The following is a 25,610-nucleotide window of genomic DNA, read 5'->3' as shown; positions in this document are numbered from 1 at the left end:
ATTTTCCCCTTTGAGTTACATTAAAAAAGAGGAGATTGTAGACAGGAGACAGATCAAGTAAAGCCCATTTGAGCTTAAAAACATTGGACGTTTCCTGGCTGAAACGGGTCTGTTGGCATGTATGGCTGTACTACCACTGCCTCTTCCTTCTGCCCACAATGGTCTATTATATTGCCACAGCCTCTCTTGCCAGTCCTGTCTTGTTGGTTTGTTGCCCCTGCCCCCCTTTCCACTGCCCTCCATAGTCTGTTGTGCTCCCACTGCCCTTCCTGCCTGCCCAGTGTGGTCAAATTGTTGCCTCTGCACTCTCCTACCTGCCTTCAATTTTCAGAGTCCGTGCCCCTGGCCTCTGCCTCTCAACAGTATCCCAATGAACAACTAGATTGCTAACATTCTATATTTATTACAAAAGTGTGGAACGCCTGACGTTATCTTGATGTAATCAAAACTGTAATACCTAGAGTATTTCCTTTAGAAATTACATATATGAGAGGGTCTTATTTGCATAAAAATTATGGTTAGTGCTCTAAAAACCTAAAATGAGGACATATTTTCTGAGTTTTCAAATAGCGACAAAGAACTTTTAAATTATTTGTAATCTTTATGTTTTTTATCCAGTTGACCACTTGATTAAATGTTGCACCTAGGGGAGAGGATGTGGTGTTACTTCCAGAGCTGCAGACTTTGCAACTGGGGAACCAGGTTGGAGTTTCGGCTTCAGCTCAACATTCTGTGATTCTGGTCAAATCACTTAATCTCCCCATGTCTACACAACCAGAATGAATTTGATCTTGTGTGATGTAACCAATGCTCATGTAAAGCACTCCAATACCTGACAAGTCTGCACTATATAAAACTGCAAATACACAAAAAATAAGTGTTTTGCACACTTCTGTCATTGGGCTATATTTGGGCTACATCTGGGTGATTTTGGGCTACATTTGGGCTCTTTGGTCTCCGGTGGCCATTTTGGGAGATTTATTTGTTATGAAGTTTCCTAATTTCCTCATTTACTGCAGTCTCCTCAGTAGGAAATGCTTTCAGTTTTTTACTTTGATTCCATCAAGAAGGTATTCAGATATGTCACACATTTGCCATAAACTCTGAATGTTAGCACTCCAGTTGCTCATTAGATCACTGTAGTAAAGCTACTGCTCACCACTGAAGTCTGCTGCTGGTATTAAAAGTGTATGTTTCAGTCTGCATGTCAGAATATTTTTATGAAATAGAAGAGAATTTGAGAAGTCAAAATGTGCCCTAATTTTTCTTTCTGCAGAACTATTCATAATTTCTATGAGAAAATGAACCCCCTCATTTTGTTCCATTGTAAATTAAATGTTTTAAGTGTTACCACTTTATTCCAATCAAGATGGCTTTAGGTGTGCCATACTTTTGTCATAAGTAAGACTGTTAGCGCTCTAGTTGTTCGTTAGAACACTCTGGGACATTCTGTCATTGGGCTATACTTGGGCTACATCTCGGTGATATTTGGGCTACATTTGTGCTCTTTTGTCTCTGGTGGCCATCTTGGGAGATTTATTTGTTATGAAGTTTACAAATTTCCTCATTTACTGCAGTCTCCTCAGTAGCAAATACTTTCAGTTTTTTAGTTTGGTTCCATCAAGAAGGCATTCAGATGTGTCACACATTTGCCATAAATTCTGAATGTTAGCACTCTAGTTGCTCATTAGATCACTGTAGTAAAGCTACTGCTCCCCAGGGAAGTCTGCTGCTGGTATTCAAAGTGCATGTTTCAATCTGCATGTCAGAATTTTTTTATGAATTAGAAGAGGATTTGAGAAGTCAAAATGTGCCCTAATTTTCCTTTCTGCACCACTAATCATAATTGCTGTGGCAAAATGAACCCCCTCAGTTTGTTCCTTTGTAAATTAAATGTTTTAACTGTTACCACTTTATTCCAATCAAGATGGCTTCAGGTGTGCCATACTTTTGTCATAAGTAAGACTGTTAGCGCTCTAGTTGTTCGTTAGAACACTCTGGGACATTCTGTCATTGGGCTATACTTGGGCTACATCTCGGTGATATTTGGGCTACATTTGGGCTCTTTTGTCTCTGGTGGCCATTTTGGGAGACTTATTTGTTATGATGTTTCCTAACTTCCTCATTTACTACAGTCTCCTCAGTAGGAAAAACTTTCTGTTTTTTACTTTGATTCCATCAAGAAGGCATTCAGATGTGTCACACATTTGCCATAAATTCAGAATGTTAGCACTCTAGTTGCTTATTAGATCACTGTAGTAAAGCTGCTGCTCACCAGGGAAGTAGACTGCTGGTATTGAAAGTGCATGTTTCAGTCTGCATGTCAGAATGTTTTAATGAAATAGAAGAGGATTTGAGAAGTCACTCAAAATGTGCCCTAACTTTTCTTTCTGCAGCACTAATCATACTTTCTATGGCAAAATGAACCCCCTCATTTTGTTCCTTTTTAAATTAAATGTTTTAAGAGTTACCACTTTATTCCAACCAAGATGGCTTCAGGTGTGCCATACTTTTGTCATAAGTGGGACTGTTAGCGCTCTAGTTGTTCTTTAGAACACTCTGGGAAGCTGCATTAGAACACAAAGGAATCAACTGACAGTCTCTGCCCTTGTTGGATGTACATGTTTTACTGAGAATGTCAGACTTCATTCTCCCATGACTGAGAAAGATAATGTGAATTTACAGAAAATATGCTCTCAGTTTAGCTTATTGATCACCTTCCAAACCTCTGTGGGAAAAGCATGAGAAAATAGTTTTCTCTCAAACATGATTCATGATATCACAGCAGAAGGCTTTTTCACATGGTAAAATCACCTTAGAACACACCACAATTCCTAAAATGAGTATGGTACCATCAACAAATGATTTATAATGTAACTAAAGTCTTAAAATCTTCTATTAACTGCAAGGCTTTCTAATGAGGTGCTATCATGTATATTGGTCCCAAGATGGCTGCCAACACTTCTTGGATGAAGTGCTGACAGCCAATAAGATCTCACGATGAGATGTGTGGTTAGGCTCTGCCCAGATATATATATGATTTTACTTTTGATTTTCTCAGGAACTACTGAACGGATTGACACCAGATATGCAAAGGGCACATCCCTGACCTGAGGACTACCTCTTTGCCAAATTTAAAGTAATTCTGTTCAGCCGTTTGGGCTGTACCTTGGACTAAAGGTCCCTATGTAAAATTGCATGGGAAAAACGCGTTTTGGGACCCCCCTTTTTTCTCAGCCCCCGCTTGACGAATCCCCCCGAGACTTTCAGGGTACAAGCGGAGCGGAGCGCCCCACCTATTTTGAAAATTTCGCGAGGATTCGTCAATCGGCACCAAAGTTATTCCAAATAGAATGTTGCGGATTTCCTATGGAAACACGGTCCTAACTATAACTATCTACTGGCGACCGCCAGTAGATAATATACATATACATACATACATATATATATATATATATATATATATATATATATATATATATATATATATGATCTTTGGGCAGAGAGTGAAAATATTGGTAAATTTCATTAAGCACCATATAATATTCGGACAGCAATTATATAAAAAATTAATTAATATTAAGAATTCCAACAAATGCAAAAAGGACTTCTTAGGCCTCAATAATGGTTGGCTCCATAAATTTCAATATGAGCCATAACTCTTGTTACCACATATTTCGCAATTAAAAGTTGTGCGATAAACCTCACACTCCACGCATACATTTTGGAAGGTAAAACCAGCCAAAACTTACATGTGCAAAAATGTCGGTTGAAAAGCAGGACCTGGGGATTTCGGTGAGATAACACCAACATCCATGTTATGCTTCATTTCTATGGCAGTAATTGTAACTTAGTGCGATTCATCCCTCCTGATATATTCAGATTCTAGCGGTGTCATAATATATTGGGTAAAATAAATATCTGAACCTTTTCCAGGCCGACAGTAATCGGGTTCTTAAAGATTTATTGCATAAATCTGGGATTTTCATGTATTGACTCACATCTCTGTAAGAACCATTTATTTTTAAAGTTTTATTCATGGTGAAATATGCAACCATATTACTGTGAACACAAAATACATTCTTCAGATGGTAACATTGACTGAATGGTTTCTTAAACTGTATTTAAGTTTTATTTATGTCTCTTATTAGATTACTTTTTTGTAAATGCTCGTGCGAAAGCTGAAGATAATTTTCCACACATTGTACGTTTCCGTTGAGGTTTGAAAGTTGGAAAGCTGTCACTATCTGAGAAGACAAAAAGAACAGAATATTTTATAATACATTATTCATATATCATTGAAGGAAATGCATGTACCAAAAAGAACCATATGTCAACTACATTATTGTAAATTTGTAAAAACAAATTAAATTGTTAAAGTAGCTCGGATTAGAACAAATTACTTACCTTTGGTAATGTTCTTTGTGATAATCATGATTATTTAAGCTGATTACTCACTTGAACCCTTTCCCAGGTGCCAGACTGGACCCAAAAACATTTTAACCCCTTCGCTGCTAGGCCTTTCCCCCCCCTGTGCTAAGCCTTTTTTTGGCTATTTGGGGTAGAGCGCACTTAGGCCCCTGTAACTTTTTGACCACATTAAGGGATCCACGCAAAATGTGCGTCCTTTTCTTCCAACATCATGGGGATTCTAAAGGTACCCTGGGTTTGTGGATTCCCCTAGAGGGGTCCCAGAAATTAGCCAAAATACAGCTACATTTTGTTTTTTTTGGGAAAAATGGGAAAAAAGGGCTCCAAATGAAAGCGTCTGGGTTTTTCCCTGCAAATGGTAGCAAAAAAGGGTTTGTGGGGCTGAAATCACCATTTTCCCAGCTTTTAGGGAATGACAGACTTTTGTCAAAAAACCAACATTTTTTACACAGTTTTGGCATTTTTCTGGGACATAGCCTATTTCTGCTATTTTCTGTGCTTTCAACCTCCTTCCAGTTAATGGTAGAAATTGGTATGAAAGCAATAATGGATCCTGGAAAGCTATACATTTTAGAAAAGTAGACAAAATGTTGAATTCAGTAAGGGGTCATTTGTGTAGATCCTTCAAGGTTTCTTTATAGAAACTAACAGTTAAATATAGGAAAAATTGAAAATTAGTTGAAAAAACAGCCTTTTGTGTCAACGTTTTCACCTGTAACTTCTTCTAATTATGACAGCTCTTTGAAAGCATTACACCGTTACATCCGCTGGACCTTTCTGGTTGTGGGGATATATAGGACTTGTAGGTTCACCTAGATCCCGACGAACCCAGAGTCAAAAACTGAGCAGCAATTTGCAATGGCTTTTTATTATGTACCGAGTATATAGCAATTATTGTGGTAAAATGTATACATGGAAAAATCGGTATGAAAGACACCTATGTAATTCTGAAATGGGAACAAATTATAGAGTTTAGAAACAGTAGATATTTGCACATTCTCGAAATTGGGAATACTCATACTAGCTTGAGAATTATCGGTCATTTTTCAAAATGACTTCTTTTTACACAATGTCTTTTATTTGGAAGGCAGAAATGCATCAAAAGTCAATAGGTAATAAAGGTTGCTTTACAAATATAAATTACTCTAAGTCTACCGATAAAAATGGTACCTCACTTGTGTGTGTAGGCATAGTGCCCACGACAGGAAATGGCTCAAAAAGCAACGTGAACACACCACCCTTTTCACAATGAAAAATTACACTTTTTTTGCAAAGTGCCTAGCTGTAGTTTTTAAACCCTAGCTCTGCCGGCACCTAGGGAAACTTAGCAAACCTATATATTTTTGAAAACTAGACACCCAGGGGAATCCAGGATGGGGTGACGTGACTGCCTTCCACCAGGTTCTATTACCCAGAATCCCTTGCAAACTTAAAAAATTATCAAAAAAACCCAATTTTCCCCACATTTCTGTGGTGGAAAGCTCTGGAATCTGCTTGAATCCACACATTTCTACCCACCCCGTGTTCCCCAAAGTATTCCGAGAAAAATGGTACCTCACTTGTGTGGGTTGGCCTACTGCCCGTGACAGGAAATGGCACAAAACGCAACATGGTCACACCTCAATTTTGCAGTGAAAAATTACCGTTTTTTGGCAAAGTGCCTAGCTGTAGTTTTTCAACCCTAGCTCTGCTGATACCTAAGGAAACCTAGCAAACCTATACATTTTTAAAAACTAGACACCCAGGGGAATCCAGGATGGGGTGACGTGACTGCCTCCCACCAGGTTCTGTTACCCAGAATCCCTTGCAAACCTAAAAAATGGTTAAAAAAACCCACATTTTCCCCATATTTCTGTGGTGGAAAGTTCTGGAATCTGTGTGGTTTCACAAATTTCCACCCACCACTAGTTCCCCAAAGTCTTCTGAGAAAAATGATACCTCACTTGTGTGGGTCAGCCTAGTGCCCGCGACAGGAAACGGCGCAAAACGCAACGTGGACACACCTCAGTTTCGCAGTGAAAAATTACCCTTTTTTGGCAAAGTGCCTAGCTGTAGTTTTATAACCATAGCTCTGCCGGAACCTAGGGAAGCCTAGAAAACCTATAAATTTTTGAAAACTAGACACCCAGGGGAATCTAGGATGGGGTGACTTGACTGCCTCCCACCAGGTTCTGTTACCCAGAATCCCTTGCAAACCTAAAAAATTGTCAGAAAAAACACAGCTTCCCCACATTTCTGTGGTGGAAAGTTCTGGAATCTGTGTGGATCCACAAACTTCCACCCACACCGTGTTTCCCAAAGTCTTCAGAGAAAAATGGTACCTCACTTGTGTGGGTCGGCCTAGTGCCCGCGACAGGAAACGGCGCAAAAGGCAACGTGGACAAACCTCAATTTCGCAGTGAAAAATGACCCTTTTTTGGCAAAGTGCCTAGCTGTAGTTTTTGAACCCTAGCTCTGCTGATACCTAGGGAAACCTAGCAAACCTATACATTTTTAAAAACTAGACACCCAAGGGAATCCAGGATGGGGTGACTTGACTGCCTCCCACCAGGTTATGTTACCCAGAATCCCTTGCAAACCTACAAAATGGTTAAAACAAAAACCATTTTCCCCACATTTCTGTGGTGGAAACTTCTTTAATCTGCGTCGATCCACAAATTTCCACCCACCCTGCGTTCCCCAAAGTCTTTCAAGAAAAATGGTACCTCACTTGCGTGGGTCAGCCTAGTGCCCGAGACAGGAAACGGCGCAAAACGCAACGTGGACAAACCTCAGTTTCGCAGTGAAAAATTACCCTTTTTTGGCAAAGTGCCTAGCTGTAGTTTTTTAACCATAGCTCTGCCGGCAGCTAGGGAAGTGTTAGACCTGGCGCCTTGGCGTGAGTTTCCCTTTCACTTTTTTGTCGCTGTGCCTCATGTGTTTTGCTGGTGTTAGCTGCTCAGAGCACTGTGCCACTGCCAACCAGTGCCACAGTGCAAGTGTTCCCTATTTAAAATGTCTATGTTGGTTGGATTCCATGATTGGCTTATTTGTTTTACTGTCAGACCCCAGTAAAGTGCGCCAGGAGTGCCCAGGGGTTGTAAATACAAATGCTGCTGGTGGGCTTGCAGCACTGGTTGTGCCACCCACAAAAGCGGCCTAGTAAAATGTGTCTAAGGTCTGCCATTGCAGAACCTGCGTGCAGTCTGGCACCGTCATGCTGACTGGGCAAGTGCCCCCACTTCCCAGTCCCAAAACCTTCCCTTAACTTCATATTAGTCACCCCTATGGTAGGCCCAAGGGCAGGGTGCATTGTAAGCATAAGGTAGGACAAGCCCTGATGTGTGTAGCATGTCCTAATAGTGTATTACAGCCATTTTCGTTTTTCACTATTGCAAGGCTACCTGTTCCCATAGGCCAGAATGGGCTGTTAGAATTGTTACATCCTATGATCCTAACAGACCCAGGGAACGTGGTAGAAAATCGAGTTTAGTATGCCTGAACTCAGAATAATAAAATACATCTTTTAATAAAGTTTATTTTAATATTCTGTGTTTGCAAATATAGAAAGTTGGTATTTGCTTGCCTAACCATTTCAGCCCGCCTCTGCTATGATGTGTATCTGCCTGTCTGGTTTGTGTGAGTGACAGGGCTGGGGAAACCCAGAGGGGCAGGGCTAGGTAGCCTGGTGGTGAATAGAGAGATTGACATCCAGATGGGTGGGAGGAGTGCACCTGGACTCTGAATAGGGCTGTGCTCTGCCACCACAATGCTGGCTCCACCTCCTGTGGAGCGGCTGGTGTCTCTGCCCTGCACCCTGAATAGAAAGTCAGAGTCATGTCAACAAAGTGCTCAGGAACTGGTTTGGACTGGGCAAAGGCCAGAAATCCTTAACAAAGAGGAGTTGAAGCTCATTATTCGTTTGGACACAATACACAAGGGTCTCAACAAAAATGAGGATTGGATGACTTTAACTTGAAAATTGTAACAATTGTCCTTTGACTGTAATACCTGTTCAAGTACTAATTAATTGTGTCTTTTAATTAAGTTCCTACTGTAAATCAATTGATAAGTGTATTTTAACTAGGCGCTAATTTCCGCTGATACTATCTGCCCTGATTCACTTCCACTGCTCCAATATGGCCGCCACACAACCCCATCTCTTACTAACGAGTTACCGCACTGCATGTTTTGTACACGTCATATTCGTGCCTCCTCACATGTCCAAACACTGCTGCCTTAATCAGGCTTTCGCGGGCTTCACCTCACCAGCGATCGCGCTAGTCACCGGAACGTAGGTGAGTCCCTGCACTACAATGCTCTGGTCCTTCTTACTTAGGCTCGCAATTTTGATCCTCATTGGTTTTCCCCCCTTCCTTCGCCATATGTCCTTAGGCATACCCTTGGATTGACAAGCTGCCTTCCCTCCTACACGGACGCCCTTCTCCTTCCCATTGGCTGTCCCCCAACTCTGCTCTAACTCTGCAGTTGGTTATTCCTTGTATTAATCGGTAAGTTTTCACTATCGCTTATCCTGCTTAATTAAAATAACCCCCCAACACTAATTGCCAATTCCTGATAATTTCCCTTCCTTCCTTAGAAGCCCTTACGAACGCACGTTTTTGTAACTTCAACCTTTCCAACTATCGTAATTGGTTTTTACCATTGTACCTTCGGTGAGTGCTTATTCAATTCTTATCCCTCCAAATTCCTCCCCGCCTCCCTCACTCCCTATCTAAAACACCTCCCCTCCCTTCCTTAGGACTTCTGCACCGTTTTCCTCTTGTCTCTACGTGAGAATTCGTGGTCCAGCACCGCGCATTGCGAGGTTAGTATCTGTGACTGTACCCGGTGTAACCATCACTCGTAATCATCACTCGACTATTCCCGTCAGGCACTCTCCATATGCTCATTCATTTTATATTTCCGTGTCTTCATCACACGTTATGGTACCGTCTTGCGTTTTCACCTTACTCACCTTTACCCGTTTTAATCATCACTCGTAATCATCACTCGATTATTCTCGTGAGGCACCCTTTTATATGTTCATTCAGTTTGCATCCCCGTGTCTTCATCACACGTTATGATACCGGCTTGCGGTTTCACCTTACTTACCTTTTAGGAATGCATCACACCTTCCTCACTCTGGTTGGCCTCTACAAATTTTAAGTCATACAAATAGAGGGTTTGTTGCCATCTCCGGTTGGCCTCGACAATGATTAAGCCATACACATTGAGGCTCTCAGGTTTTATCAAGCCCTGTGATTCTTCAGTGTTAATTCACTTCAGATATGACACGCACCGTCATAATTTGCACTATTCAGGTTAATGTGTGGTACAGTTTTTTCTATGTTTCTTCTATACGAGTTGAGAAATTAATGCCTTCTCCCTCCTGCCTTTCCTCTTGCTTTCTCTATTTTTTACAGGCAGTGCGCTCTCAGGCTTGTCATTAATTTAGTCCTGATGATGATCTATATATATTCTTGAAATAGATCGAAACGTCGTCGACCTGTTATACAGCATGCATGTTAAACACATGAGTTAAGAATTGTGCATGACTGTTAACTGTCTTCAATGCTTGCCCTTCCATTTTCTATCGGCGATAAGCTCGTTTGGTTAGCCTGAAAAAATGTTTTCTTTTTTTTAAAAACTGTGATTGTCCTTAATTGTTTTGTTTGTTGAAGGTTCACAGGACTGTGGCCCACTCTAATTTGTCGGTTGTATATTCATTTATCACGTATATTATTAAATTATATGTCCGGCTGGACATTTTGTACTAATATAGAGCCGACTCTGGTCTATATTTATTGTTTATACATTGTATAATTTTTGAAGGACCGTTTGTCTTTCTAAATAGTAAATACCCTAGGACCTTCTTACTCTATGGGTTCCCCTTGTTCATAATCAATATATGAAGTCTCAGGAACAACAGACTTCACTCCCCAGCTCCCCAAAGTTCTTTGGAAGTGCCTGCTGCTGTTGTTGGGCCTTCTGAGGGACTGCGTGTCGCAAGGAGCTGGAAGCGCGACTCAAGAAGGAGAAGCGTGCCGCCGTCGGAGCTGCTGTCGTCGCATCTCGTAAAGTGTGTCGCCGCTGCAGCATCGCATTGAGCGGAAGCGTCTTGCATCATACAAGAAGTGTCTCGCAACGCCGAAGAACCGTGTCGCCATCACAGCCATCGTAGCTGACGCATCGCACCGCATCAAGAGAAGAGTCTTGCATCGAGGAAGAAGCGCGTCGCCATCGCAGCCATCGTAGCTGTCGCATTGCACCGCATCAAGAAAAGCGCCTCGCATCCACGGAGAAGCGTGCCGCCGTCGGAGCTGCTGTCATCGCATCGCGTAAAGGGGTGTCGCCGCTGCAGCATCGCATCGAGCGGAAGCGTCTCGCAAACGTCGGAGAAGAGTGCCGCTGCCAAGGCCGCTGTCATCGCATCGTGAAAAGGGTGACGCCGCTGTAGCTGACGCATCGAGTCGAGTCTTCTCGCAACATCGGAGAAGCGTAACGCATCTGGAAGATCTTCACGTCTTTATTTCTTTGCACGAAAAACTTCATCGCATCAACATCGTTGCAACACTTTTGTTGCCCTGCGTATCGCATCTAAAAGGTACATTGACTTAAAGTGTCGCATTTAAGAACTTAAGAGAACTAAGCAAAATTCTACCATCTAAAGTAACAGTATTGTGTATTTTTGTCATTTAATGGTCTTGTGGTAACTCTATATAAAGAATCCTTATTTTTAATATAAAACCTGTGTGGTGTCCATTTGTAGTGTTATCGAACAAGTTACTTACCTTCGGTAACGATGTATCTGTAAGAAACATTAGTTAGTTAGATTCCTCACCTTAGAATATCCCCAGGCGTCAGGCTGGATCCGGAAAGATTTTTGTAGCAATACCCCTTGCGCGTCGCTAGGCGTCGTCTGCGGCTCCGCGTCCGTCGTCGGCGTTGTGCGCCGGAATGACGTCGTCGGAGTACTTAGACGCCTCCCTCGCGCGCTGACGTTAGTTTTTATACATAGCTTTACGCGCCAGGGACGCGGAGCCATGCAAGAGACCGACACTGGTGCCAAAAAATCTAGGGCCCCGAAAGGGAGAACCTTAACCCTAGATGTCGGTTCGCAGAACGGGGAGGCTGGTTGGGTCGGTGAGGAATCTAACTAACTAATGCTTCTTACAGATACATCGTTACCGAAGGTAAGTAACTTGTTCATCTAAAAGAAACACGTTAGTTAGATTCCTCACCTTAGAATAGATACCCCAGCAATACCAACCCCGGAGGTGGGCCTGCGAACCAAGATCACACCAGAAAGTCCTGGAGAACAGAACGGCCAAAGTGGCCATCTCTCCGGACTTGGGTGTCCAGGCAATAGTGCTTGGCGAACGTGTGCAGTGAAGTCCACGTCGCTGCCTGACAGATGTCCTGCAAGGGGACTCCCTGTCCCAAGGCAGTTGTCGCCACTGTGGCCCGGGTGGAATGGGCTCTCAGCCCAACAGGAGGGACCTTTTTCGCCAAGGAATAGCAGAGTTCAATACACAACACGACCCATCGCGAGATGGTCCGCTTGTGCACAGCTTTACCCTTCTTAGCACCTACATATCCAACAAAAAGTTGGTTGTCTACCCGGAACTGTTTTGTGCGGTCCAAATAAAAGGACAGCGCACGTTTTGGGTGAAGACGGTTGAGCCTCTCTTCCTCTTTTGAAGGATGCGGAGGTGGAGAGAAGGTGCGCAGCGAGACAGATTGCCCGATGTGAAAGGGAGTCACGACTTTAGGAAGAAAAGAAGGACGTGTCCGGAGGACAACCTTATCCGGATGAACCGAAAGGAAGGGAGGCTTAGCTGACAGAGCCTGGAGCTCACTCACCCGCCTAGCGGAGGTGATTGCCACCAGGAAGGCAGTTTTCAGGGTCAGTAGACGAATGGGACAGTTGTGAAGGGGCTCAAAGGGAGCGCACATCAGAAAAGTGAGAACAAGGTTCAAGTCCCACTGAGGCATTACGAATGGAACAGGAGGGAACATATGAGTAATGCCCTTGAGAAAACGTGAGACAACAGGGGACTTGAAAAGAGAAGGCTGATCAGGAAGCCTTAAGAAAGCAGAGATTGCAGCAAGATAACCCTTCAAGGTGCCCAGAGCAGAGCCCTGCTGGGCCAAAGAAAGGAGAAAGAGAAGAACCTCAGAAAGAGGGGCAGAAAGGGGATCCACAGCCTTTGCTGTGCACCATGCCACAAATTTGTTCCACCGGCAGGCGTATACCGTCTTTGTGGAGGGACGCCTGGCTGCCAGAATGACATCACAGACTTCAGGAGGCAAGTCAAATGGCATCAACTGTCGCCGCTCAATCTCCACGCATGGAGGTGGAGGCTGGACAGGTTCGGGTGGAGGACCGTCCGCTGCTGCTGCGACAGAAGGTCCTCCTGAAGAGGCAGTCGTATCGGGGGATCGATGGACATACTGAGTAGCTCAGGATACCAGTACCTTCGTGCCCAATCCGGAGCCACCAAGATGACTTGGGCCCTGTCGCACCTGATCTTCTTCAGCACTCTGGGCAGAAGTGGTATAGGCGGAAAGGCGTACAACAGACCACAACTCCACTTGCGACGAAAAGCGTCTCCGAGCGAGTGCCGCCTTGGAAATTCCAACGCGCAGAACTGCTGACATTGCGCGTTCTCTTCGGTGGCGAATAGATCTAACCAAGGCTCTCCCCACTGCAGAAAGAGACCTTGCGCCACGTCCGAGTTCAGACGCCATTCGTGATCCATCATGCACCGGCGGCTGAGTTCGTCTGCTCTGGCGTTCAGAGAGCCCGCCAGATGTTGAACCACCAGGGTAATGCCCTGATGTTCCAGCCATGTCCAGAGGCGCAGAGCCTCCTGACAAAGGGTCCACGACCCCACCCCGCCCTGTTTGTTGCAATACCACATGGCGGTGGTGTTGTCCGTGAACACCTGCACGACACTTCCCCGGACAGAGGGAAGGAAGGCTTTTAGTGCAAGTCGGATCGCCCTCAGCTCCAATAGGTTGATATGGAGCCGAGTCTCCACCGGAGACCAGAGTCCTCTGATCTCCGCCTCTCCCATATGGCCCCCCCATCCCAGGAGGGACGCATCCGTCACTACGACATGCTCCGGTTGGGGTAGGGAGAGGGATTTGCCGCTGACCCAATCGCGATTCGTGAGCCACCACTGCAGCTGGTTCGCAGTGCCCTCCGAGATCAAGACATGGTCCGACAGGTTGCCTCGATGCTGGGCCCACTGAAACTTCAGGTCCCACTGCAGAGCCCACATCCGCCACCTGGCGTGAGGTACCAACAGAATGCAGGAGGCCATCAGCCCCAGAAGCCGCAGCACCAACCTGACCGAAACCCAGGACAGAGGCCGGAAGATGGAAATCAGGGCCTGAATGTCCCGGACCCGCTGTTCCGGCAGATAGACCCGGAACTGCGCCGAATTGAGAACCGCCCCAATGAAAAGGAGCTTCTGGGAGGGACTCAGGTGCGACTTCGGCATATTGATGGAGAACCCCAGCGAGTGCAGGAGGTCGGCCGTAGTCTGGAGGTGGGAGACGACTTGCTGGTCGAGCCCGCCTTCAACAGCCAGTCGTCGAGATAGGGGAAGACTGGAACCTGATCGGTGCAGATGAGCTGCGACCACCGCCATCACTTGCGTGAACACCCGAGGGGCACTGGTGAGGCCGAAGGGGAGCACGGTGAACTGAAAGTGCTCCTGACCCACCGTGAACCGCAGGTAACGCCGGTGGGCCGGCAGGACGGGGATGTGAAAATAAGCGTCCTGCAAGTCCAACGCTACCATCCAGTCTCCAGGGTCTAGGGCAGCCAGAACCTGAGCTAAAGTGAGCATCTTGAACCGGTTCTTCCGGAGGAAGGCGTTGACGCTCCTGAGGTCCAAGATCGGGCGTAGGCCCCCTTTGCCCTTCTTGGGAACCAGAAAGTAGTGGGAATAACAACCACGACCTACTTCTGGACCAGGAACGCGCTCGACGGCCTCTTTGGCCAAGAGGGCCGAAACTTCCTCTCGTAGAAGATGCAAATGATCCCCCGACATACGGTGGTTCAGCGGTGGCATGGCTGGAGGGGTCGTCTCGAAGGGGAGGGAGTAGCCCCTTCGGACGATTTGCAGCACCCACCTGTCCGACGTGATGGAGCGCCAGTGGAGCAGGTGATGGCGAACCCTGCCGCCCACTGGCGTTGAATGGGCCTGAAAGCTCAGACTAGGAAGGCTTTGAGGCGGATGCTGCCGGCGTGGATGTGGACTGACCGGCACGTTGACCTCCAGTACCGCCTCGGCGGAATCCACATCCGCGACCGCGTGTAGGTTGGTTCTGCGACCGCGTGCAGGTTGGTTCTGCGGCCGGTGGCTGGGCGGATGTGAGGAGGCGCCCCTTCCTTGGCCACGAAAGGTACGAAAGGCGGAAGTTTGCGGCCGCAGGCCGAAAGACCCAAGGACTTGGCCGTGGCCCGGGAGTCCTTGAACCGAGCCAGCGCACTGTCCGCCTTCTCACCAAAAAGGCGAGTGCCATCAAAGGGCATGTCCATGAGGGAACACTGGACATCCCCCGAAAATGACGTGGACCTCAGCCAGGCGTGACGCCGAAGCGCCACCGTGGTGGAAATCGCCCGACCCAGCGAGTCCGTGGTGTCAAGTCCACACCGTATGGCGTGCCGTGCTGCATCTCGGTCGTCAGCAAGTGCTTGAGCGAGTCGTGTCCGGGCCTCCACCGGACACAAGGGCAGCACGTCCTCCACCGTATCCCACAGAGAGTGGGAATAATGGTCCAAAAGGCAAGCGGTATTTAAAGACCGCAGCCCCAAACTCAGGGACGAGAACAGTTTCTTGCCAAACTGTTCCAACCTCTTGGATTCCCGATCCGGAGGAGCGGACGGGAAGGAGGATTGGGAGGTTGAGGCCTGGATAACCAGACTCTCGGGGTGGGGTGTTGGGAGAGGAAACTGGGGTCGCCCGGGGCAGGGCGGTGGCACCGGGAACGTTCCGGTCCACAGGAGGGACTGTGGAGGGCTTGGACCAAGTGCCCTGCAGAACGTCAATGAGGGCCTCATTAAACTGCAGCAGAGGCTCAGTGGAGCTTGCTGTCGGTTGAAGGACCTCTGTGAGGACGTTAGTCCTCACGGCCACAGCAGGCAACTCCAGCCCTAGGGCTTCGGCCGCCTTGCGCAGCACCACTGAAATGGCTGCACCCTCCTCCGATGCCACAGTCGGAGGAGAGATGAAACCAGCGTCCGGGGAGGTATCCAGACCGCTGGCATCCCCCAATTCCTCTGCCCAGTCCTGAGAAAGTTGGGCCTGAGCGGCCATAGGGTCTTCAGACCCCTCCCAGTCGCCCTCGTCATCCGATTCCCAATAAACAGGAGGAATGATCGGAGCCGGGCAGTAGATGAAGCGTTCACCAATCGGCGCCGGGAGCGGCGCCGGGCGGTGCCATGCCGGCGTCTGGCCCGGACGGGGCTAAACTGGGGAACGACGTCGTCCGGGGATGGCGCCGGGGGTGGAACCGGTGTCGGCGCCGGCGGAGGAGGCGTCGTGAGGTCGACCGGCGCCGACCGAGATCCAGGCCTGGATCCTTCGGGACCTGCGGTGTCGGGGCCGGAGCTGTCGACGGCGCCAGGGCCGGAGCCGCCTGCACGCAAGGTCGCCCAGTTGAACCTGCAGGGCCCAAAGGTGCGCCTACAGGCGTCGACGGCGGAGCCAGGCCCCTCATGGCCTAGAGGAAGGCACTGACCTCCGCCGGAGTCGCATCAGTCACCGGGACCGGCGGGTATGGGGACGGAACACAGCTCCTGCGGCTCCGACGGAGCCGCGGGGGTGGGACCACCCTGACCCTCAGCCGAGTCGCGCGACCGGCGAGGGGAGTCCGAAGAGCGATGTCGTCTCTTGGACTTCTTGGAGTGCTTCGACTTACCCGAAGACCTCGACGAGCGATGGCGATGGCTGCGGCTCCGTGATCGGTCCTTGGACCTCCTCCTGGACCGGGACCGTGAGCGGCACGGAGCCGAGTGCCGAAGCTCGAGAAGCTTACGGGACCGCTCCCGCCTAGCTTTCGACGTCAAGGCCTGGCAATCGAGGCACGACTCCGCATCATGGTCGGCCCCCAGGCAATAAAGGCAACGGCGATGGTGATCCGTCACCGACATCAGGCGATGACAGGCGTCACAGGCTTTGAAACCAGGCATCCTACCGGCACCAGAGTCGAGTCGATAGAACAAAAAAAGTCCAAAAAGTTAGTCAAAAAATGACTAGGGGTAAGCTCTTCCCGGATCGGCGCTTACTGGCACGGAAAAAAGAAGAACTGACGTCAGCGCGCGAGGGCGGAGTCTAAGTACTCCGACGACGTCATTCCGGCGCACGACGCCAACGACGGACGCGGAGCAGCAGACGACGCCAAGCGACGCGCAAGTGGTATTGCTACAAAAATCTTTCCGGATCCAGCCTGACGCCTGGGGATATTCTAAGGTGAGGAATCTAACTAACGTGTTTCTTTCAGATACTTGGTTACTGTATGTGTTCACAAATGCTTAACCTATAACGCTCTGAGATAAGCCTTGTCTGCTCGCGCCAAGCTACCTAGAGGGTGAGCAGGGGTTATTTTAGGAGTGTAACCCCTTACCCTGACTAGAGGAAAGGTTCCCTGCTTGTCACAAGTACCTACCTGTGCCAACGAGAGAACCCGGATTCTAACATTGGTGGTCAGCGGTGAGGATTCTTGGCTTGCATTTGTGACTCATGTACAGTGATTGGTGAACACTACTTAGTGAGTGCAGACCTTAACGCAACCAATACTTGTTGGTAGATTCTTTTTGGGACTTTCTATTTTTGAGTACTGCCAAGCTTAACCATGGTGGAGAAAGCAGCATCCATAGTCTCTGTTGATACTGAAGTTGAATGGGAAGAAGAGAAACTGGACAGTTACCCAGTAAGACAGCTAAAGTTCTGCAAGAAATTCAGGGTTTCTACTACTGGATGTAAAAACAAGGCAGAGTTCTACAAGGCGCTGAGGGCCTGGGTAGAAGCAAGGAATGCCACGGATAATGATAATACAGAGTAGCAGCTGGAAGGGCCAGTGGGTCCAAGAGGAAGGAGAACCTCTTCCCCTGCCGGTAGCTGTGTTTCCAATAAAAGTCTATCTCCAGAGGAGCTGGCAGATAGAAAGGAGTGTAGGATGCATGAATTGGAGCTGACCAAGCTCAAGTTAAGTGGGCAGTTACAATTTGAAATGCAAAGTAGAAAATTAGCCCTAGAAGAAAAAAAGCTACAGTATGAACATGAAAAGGTTTTGAGGGAGTTGGAGCTGAAGGCCCAGAGTTTCGAAATTGCTCCCTCTGGTGGCAGCACAACGTCAGTGCAGGTAGAATCTAGAGTTTACATACCAAAAGATGTAGTAAAACATTTTTTTTTTAAATGATGACATAGGGCAGTGGTTCAAAGCCTATGAAGTAGCCATGTCTTCCCACCGGGTCCCTGAGAAAGATTGGGGAGCGGGGTTGTGGGGACAGTTCCTTAGTGAGGGGCGGGACACACTGATAGACTTGCCTTCAGATGATTATAATTCTTATCCCCATATGAAGGCAGCTTTGATGACTAGATATGGGTTGACCCCTGAGTTGTATAGGCAAAGGTTCAGGGTTTGCACCAAGATTCCAAACAGTACGTATGTTGAGTATGTGACTTTTTTTTGCAGAGCACTGGATGGTTGGGTGAAGGGTAGCAAGGTTAATAATTTTCAAGGGCTTCTTGATTTAATGGCATGGGAGCACTTGTCCAGTAATTGTTTTCCTGAGCTACGCCAGCACCTGATTGATAGTAGGCTGACTAACCCTAGGAAGCTTGCCGAGGAGGCGGACCGCTGGGTCAGTACCAGGGTCCACAAGGGTCCAGTGGGAGACTCCGCTAAAGGTGGGCAGGGTGCCCAGCAGAAGAATGGGGGGGACAAGGGTAAACAGAGGGAGTTCCCAAGAAGGCCCCAAAGTAATCCCCAAGGGAACCAAGGGAAAGGTTCTCAGCCTCCCCCACCACAGAAACCGACCGGGGCCCCGACAGGTCCACTTGTTCAAAAGGGGCCCATAAAATGTTACAAGTGTGGTAACATGGGGCATTTTGCCTCTGATTTAAAGTGTCCTTTGTATGGTAAACCAGCACCTACTGGCGCTCCGCCCCGGCAGGTGGCTAGTGTAGCCTTGGGGGAGGAGATGGCTGTCCAAGGTGGGTGGGGTCCCGCAGAGATGTCCCTTGTCTCATTAGGAGACTGTGAGATGGTCCCCCAAACCCAGCTGCCTGATAACACTAAGAAATACAGGCAGTGGGTGACCATCAATGGCCGTAGGGTGGAAGCTCTCAGAGATACTGGAGCCAGTGTGACAGCTGTCAAGTGTCACCTGGAGTCTCAAGAGCAGGTGGTCCCAGGAGCATTCTATCCAGTTGTTGCCGCTGACAACACAGAGAGTCACTGCAAGGTGGCTCAGGTTCCCTTTGAGTGGGGGGGGGGGTCTCTGGTACTCTTCAGGTAGCTGTGAGGCCCGCCATGCCTGTAGACTGTCTGTTAGGAAATGACTTGGAGAGCTCACCTTGGGCTAAGGTGGAGTAGAGTGCTCACCTGGAGATGTTGGGTATGTCGGATTGGGCGTGTGTCACCACACGATCCATGGCAGCAAGTAGAGGTGCTCAAGAGGTCCTGGAGCCTGAGAGGGAGGCCCAGGGACCGGCCTCAGAGAGAAGAGGCAGGGGGCGCGGGAAACCGACCCCTGCAGTTCCCACGGCCCAGGAGGAAGCAGACCTTGAGGGGGATGCACTGGAGCCTACCGGGGAACAGATAGCTGAACTGGGGGACCTGCCTGAGCTGACCCATTGGCAGCAGGAAGGAGGCCCCTCCAGGGAGGACTTTTGTAAGGCACAGAAAGAATGCCCTTCTCTCGTGGGTATGCAGCAGCAGGCTTCAGACCAGGCCGCAGGTGATCAGTCTGTGTCACATTTCATTTACTGGGAGAACGACCTCCTATATACAGAGCCTAAGGTTGCTGAGCCTGGGTCAGCCCGTGCGCTGGTGGTACCCCAGGACTTCAGAGCCTTCCTACTGGGGCTGGCTCACGATGTGCCATTGGCAGGACATTTGGGGCAGGACAAGACCTTTGAAAGGCTTGTCACCCACTTTTATTGGCCTCAAATGCGCAGGAGTTCAGACACTCACTGCAGGACCTGTCAGACTTGCTAGGCAAGTGGAAAGAGTGGAAGGAAGCAGAAGGCTCCACTCCAGCCATTCCCTATGGTCGGTACCCCATTCCAGCGAGTGGGGATTGACATTGTGGGGCCACTGGACCCCAGGACAGCCATGGGCAACAGGTTTATCCTGGTCCTGGTGGACCATGCCACCCGTACCCGGAAGCCATCCCTCTGAGGACAGTGACGGCCCCCGTGGTGGGACGTGCACTGATGGGAATTTTCTCCAGAGTGGGATTCCCTCTAGAGGTGGTGTCTGACCGGGGTACCAATTTCATATCCAAAGATATGAAATCCCTTTGGCAAGAGTTTGGTGTAACCTACAAGTTCACCACACCTTACCACCCCCAAGGGAACGGGTTGGTTGAGAGATTCAACCGTACCCTCAAGGGCATGATAATGGGTCTGGAAGAACCCATGAGGCGTAAGTGGGACGTCCTCTTGCCATGCCTTCTCTTTGCGTACCGTGAGGTGCCACAGAAGTCTCTAGGGTTCAGCCCCTTTGAGCTCCTGTATGGCCACCCAGTGAGAGGACCTCTAAGTCTGGTCAAGGAAGGCTGGGAGCAATCTCCCAGGAAACCTCTCCAGAGTGTATATAGCTACATGCTGGCCTTCAGAAATCAGACTAGGCGATTCAGGCAACTTGCTGAGGCAAATCTGGAAGCCAGCCAGGAGGAGATGAAGCGGTGGTATGACCAGAATGCCACTCTGGTAGAGCTTCAGCCTGGACAAAAGGTGTGGGTCTTGGCCCCCGTGGAGCCTTGTGCGCTCCAGGATAAGTGGACCGGTCCCTTTGAGGTTGTGGAGCGCAAGAGTCCAGTCACCTATTTGGTGGACTTGCAGTCTCCAAGGAACCCCTTAAGGGTCCTTCATGTCAACCGCCTCAAGCCCCACTTGGAGAGGTCCCAAGTGGGCATGCTCTTGGCAACAGATGCTGGAATGGAAGAGGAGACCGAGCCTCTTCCTGACCTCCTGTCAGCCCAGGAGCAAGATGGGTCAGTGGATGGTGTCATCCTCTCTTTCGCCCTGACCCATGAGCAACAGAATGATTGTCACCAGCTGCTGGGACAATTTTCTGATCTGTTTTCCCTGGTTCCCGGTGTCACTGATTGGTGCGTCCATGATGTGGACACTGGGGATAGTACACCTGTGAGGCACAAGGCCTACAGGGTGACTGACAGGGTGAGGGCCTGCATCAAGGAGGAAGTCTCCAAGATGTTTGCACTCGGGGTAATTGAGTCCTCCAGCAGTCCTTGGGCCAGCCCAGTGGTCTTGGTCCCAAAGGCTGCAGCGCCGGGAGCCACACCCGAACTCCGGTTCTGTGTGGACCACAGAGGACTCAATTCAGTCACCAGGACTGACGCACACCCCATCCCCAGAGCTGATGAGCTCATTGATCGGCTAGGGGCTGCCAACTACCTCAGCACGTTTGATTTAACGTCTGGGTACTGGCAGATCGCCTTGACCGAGGGGGCCAAAGAGAGGTCAGCATTTTCCACCCCAGATGGGCACTACCAGTTCCGGGTTATGCCCTTTGGGATGAAGAATGCCCCTGCCACCTTCCAGAGGTTGGTCAACCAGGTGTTGGTTGGACTGGACTCGTTCAGTGCAGCCTACCTGGATGACATCGCAGTGTTCAGCTCCACTTGGGAAGAACACCTGCGCCACCTCTGGGAAGTGTTGATGGCGCTGCGGAGGGCAGGCCTCACGATCAAGGCGAGTAAGTGCCAGATCGGGCAGGGTTCCGTGGTGTACTTGGGGCACCAGGTTGGGAGCGGCCAGGTGGCGCCCCTTCAACCCAAGATAGAAACCATCCTGAATTGGGAGTCGCCCAAAACCCAGACAGAGGTGAGAGCCTTCCTAGGTATCACTGGGTACTACAGGAGGTTTGTCAAGGGGTATGGCAACGTTGGTCCCCCCTTGACAGCGCTGACTTCGAGGAAGCAGCCCCAGAAACTGATTTGGACTGACACCTGTCAGAAAGCTTTTGAGGCCCTGAAAGCTGCTATGTGCACGGCGCCCGTGCTCTTGGCTCCCAACTTCTCCAAAGAGTTTATCGTTCTAACAGATGCTTCAGAGCATGGTGTGGGGGCTGTTCTTTCACAGATTAATGAAGAGGGCCTAGATCAACCTGTAGCCTTCTAGGCAGGAGGTTACTTTCACGGGAACAGAGATGGAGTGCTATTGAGCGTGAGGCATTTGCTGTGGTCTGGGCGCTGAAGAATCTAAGACCCTACCTGTTTGGGTCTCACTTCCGGGTTCAGACAGACCACAGGCCCCTCAGATGGTTGATGCATATGAGGGGTGAGAATCCAAAGCTGTTGAGGTGGTCCATTTCCCTACAGGGTATGGATTTTACAGTGGAACATCGCCCTGGTACAGATCACGCCAATGCTGACGGTCTGTCCAGATTTTTCCGCCTTAGTGATGAGGTACTCCCTGGAGTAGGGTAGTTCTCCCCACTCTTCAGCTGGAGGGGACACGTGTTAGACCTGGCACCTTGGCGTGAGTCTCCCTTCCACTTTTTTGTCACTGTGCCTCATGTGTTTTGCTGGTGTTAGCTGCTCAGAGCACTGTGCCACTGCCAACCAGTGCCACAGTGCAAGTGCTCCCTATTTAAAATGTATATTTTGGTTGGATTCAATGATTGGCTTATTTGGTTTACTGTCAGACCCCAGTAAAGTGCGCCAGGAGTGCCCAGGGCTTGTAAATACAAATGCTGCTGGTGGGCTTGCAGCACTGGTTGTGCCACCCACAAAAGCGGACTAGTAAAATGTGTCTAAGGTCTGCCATTGCAGAACCTGCGTGCAGTCTAGTACCGTCATGCTGACTGGGCAAGTGCACCCACTTCCCAGTCCCTAAACCTTCCCTTAACTTCATATTAGTCACCCCTATGGTAGGCCCAAGGGCAGGGTGCATTGTGAGCATAAGGTAGGACAAGCCCTGATGTGTGTGGCATGTCCTAATAGTGAATTACAGCCATTTTTGTTTTTCACTATTGCAAGGCTACCTGTTCCCATAGGCCAGAATGGGCTGTTAGAATTGTTACATCCTATGATCCTAACAGACCCAGGGAACGTGGTGGTAAATCGAGTTTAGTATGCCTGAACTCAGAATAATAAAATACATCTTTTAGTAAAGTTTATTTTAATATTCTGTGTTTGCAAATACCACTTTTAGAAAGTTGGTATTTGCTTGCCTAACCATTTCAGCCCGCCTCTGCTATGATGTGTATCTGCCTGTCTGGTTTGTGTGAGTGACAGGGCTGGGGAAACCCAGAGGGGCAGGGCTAGGTAGCCTGGTGGTGAATAGAGAGATTGACATCCAGATGGGTGGGAGGAGTGCACCTGGACTCTGCATAGGGCTGTGCTCTGCCTCCACAATGCTGGCTCCACCTCCTGTGGAGCGGCTGATGTCTCTGCCCTGCACCCTGAATAGAAAGTAAGAGTCATGTCAACAAAGTGCTCAGGAACTGGTTTGGACTGGGCAAAGGCCCCTCTACCCCAGATGAACAAAGGAATTAGGGGTATAAGTATTGGGACCCTGCTCCCAAGAAATTAGATCCTGCTTGACAAGAAGAACCTCTGCCTGAGGAGAAGGAACTGGGAAAGCTGTAAGGAGGAGTACTGTCCCTGACCTGGGGGATTGGCCTGCAGTGGTTGCCTTGCTGCTGAAGGAGAGGAGAAAGACTAAAAAAGACTTTATTTCAACTTGTGCTTAAAAAGATCTCCAAGGGCTTGGAATAGAGCTTGCCTCCTGCTGAAGTCTCAGGAACAACAGACTTCACCCCCCAGCTCCCCAAAGTTCTTTGGAAGTGCCTGCTGCTGTTGTTGGGCCTTCTGAGGGACTGCGTGTCGCAAGGAGCTGGAAGCGCGACTCAAGAAGGAGAAGCTTGCCGCCGTCGGAGCTGCTGCCGTTGCATCTCGTAAAGTGTGTCGCCGCTGCAGCATCGCATCGAGCGGAAGCGTCTCGCATCATCCAAGAAGTGTCTCGCAACACCGAAGAAGCGTGTCGCCATCACAGCCATCGTAGCTGACGCATCACACCGCATCAAGAGAAGAGTCTCGCATCGAGGAAGAAGCGTGTCGCCATCACAGCCATCGTAGCTGTCGCATTGCAACGCATCAAGAAAAGCGCCTCGCATCCACGGAGAAGCGTGCCGCCGTCGGAGCTGCTGTCGTCGCATCGCGTAAAGGGGTGTCGCCGCTGCAGCATCGCATCGAGCGGAAGCGTCTCGCAAACGTCGGAGAAGAGTGCCTCTGCCAAGGCCGCTGTCGTCGCATTGCGTAAAGGGTGACGCCGCTGTAGCTGACGCATCGAGTCGAGTCTTCTCTCAACATCGGAGAAGCGTAACGCATCTGGAAGATCTTCACGTCTTTATTTCTTTGCACCAAAAACTTAATCGCATCAACATCGTTGCAACACTTTCGTTGCCCTGCGTGTCGCATCTTAAAGGTACATTGACTTAAAGTGTCGCATTTAAGAACTTAAGAGAACTGAGCAAAATTCTACCATCTAAAGTAACAGTATTGTGTATTTTTGTCGTTTAATGGTCTTGTGGTAACTCTATATAAAGAATCCTTATTTTTAATATAAAACCTGTGTGGTGTCCATTTGTAGTGTTGTCACTTGGTTACTGTATGTGTTCACAAATGCTTAACCTATAACGCTCTGAGATAAGCCTTGTCTGCTCGCGCCAAGCTACCTAGAGGGTGAGCAGGGGTTATTTTAGGAGTGTAACCCCTTACCCTGACTAGAGGAAAGGTTCCCTGATTGTCACAAGTACCTACCTGTGCCAACCAGAGAACCCGAATTCTAACAGGAAGCCTAGCAAACCTATACATTTTTGAAAACTAGATACCCAGGGGAATCTAGGATGGGGTGACTTGACTGCCTCCCACCAGGTTCTGTTACCCAGAATCCCTTGCACACCTAAACAATTGTAAAAAAAACCACGCCTTTCCCCAAATTTCTGTGGTGGAAAGTTCTGGAATCTGCGTGGATCCAAAAATTTCCACCCACCCCGCGTTTCCCAAAGTCTTCCGAGAAAAATGGTACCTCACTTGCGTGGGTCGGCCTAGAGCCCGTGACAGGAAACGGCACAAAAGGCAACGTGGACACACCTAATTTTCGCAGTGAAAATGACCCTTTTTTGGCAAAGTGCCTAGCTGTAGTTTTTGAACCATAGCTCTGCCGGCACATTGGGAAACCTAGCAAACCTATACATTTTTTTAAAGTAGACACCCAGGGGAATCCAGGATGGGGTGACTTGACTGCCTCCATCCAGGTTATGTTACCCAGAATCCCTTGCAAACCCAAAAATTGTCCAAAAAAACACATTTTGCCCACATTTCTGTGGTCGAAAGTTCTGAAATCCACGTGGATCCACAAATTTCCACCCACCCTTCGTTCCCCAAAGACTTCCGAGAAAAATGGTACCTCACTTGTGTGGGTCGGCCTAGTTTTGCAGTGAAAAATTACCCTTTTTTGGCAAAGTGCCTAGCTGTAGTTTTTTAACCATAGCTCTGCCGGCACCTAGGGAAGCCTAGCAAACCTATACAGTTTTTGAAAACTAGACACCCAGGGGAATCTAGAATGGGGTGACTTGACGTCCTCCCACCAGGTACTGTTACCCAGAATCCCTTGCATACCTAAACATTTTTCCAAAAAAACACATTTTCCCCACATTTCTGTGGTGGAAAGTTCTGGAATCCTCGTGGATCCACAAATTTCCACCTACCCCTCGTTCCCCAAAGTCTTCCAAGAAAAATGATACCTCACTTGTGTGGGTCGGCCTAGTGCCCGCGTCAGGAAACAGCGCAAAACGCAATGTGAACACACCTCAATTTTGCAGTGAAAAATGACCCTTTTTTGGCAAAGTGCCTAGCTGTAGTTTTTGAACCATAGCTCTGTCTGCACCTAGGGAAACCTAGCAAAACTACACATTTTTTA

The 25,610-nt window shown here is 48.6% G+C and overlaps 1 protein-coding gene across 1 annotated transcript in view; it reads right to left on the bottom strand.

The window, feature by feature from the left end:
- Positions 1 to 4,124: 4,124 nt before the first annotated feature.
- The window catches only part of LOC146805551 (uncharacterized), a 444,348-nt gene continuing 422,862 nt past the window's right edge, over positions 4,125 to 25,610 (bottom strand). The window contains exon 4 of the mRNA XM_085623809.1: positions 4,125 to 4,247. Coding sequence (XP_085479935.1) covers positions 4,125 to 4,247 — 123 coding nt within the window. The remainder of the gene's footprint in view (positions 4,248 to 25,610) is intronic.

Source organism: Triturus cristatus, chromosome 8, assembly GCF_964204655.1.
Source record: "Triturus cristatus chromosome 8, aTriCri1.1, whole genome shotgun sequence".
Classification (NCBI taxonomy): Eukaryota; Metazoa; Chordata; class Amphibia; order Caudata; family Salamandridae; genus Triturus; species Triturus cristatus.
The sequence above is the reverse complement of the archived record's forward strand: the minus strand, read 5'-3'. Positions and strand labels throughout refer to the sequence as shown.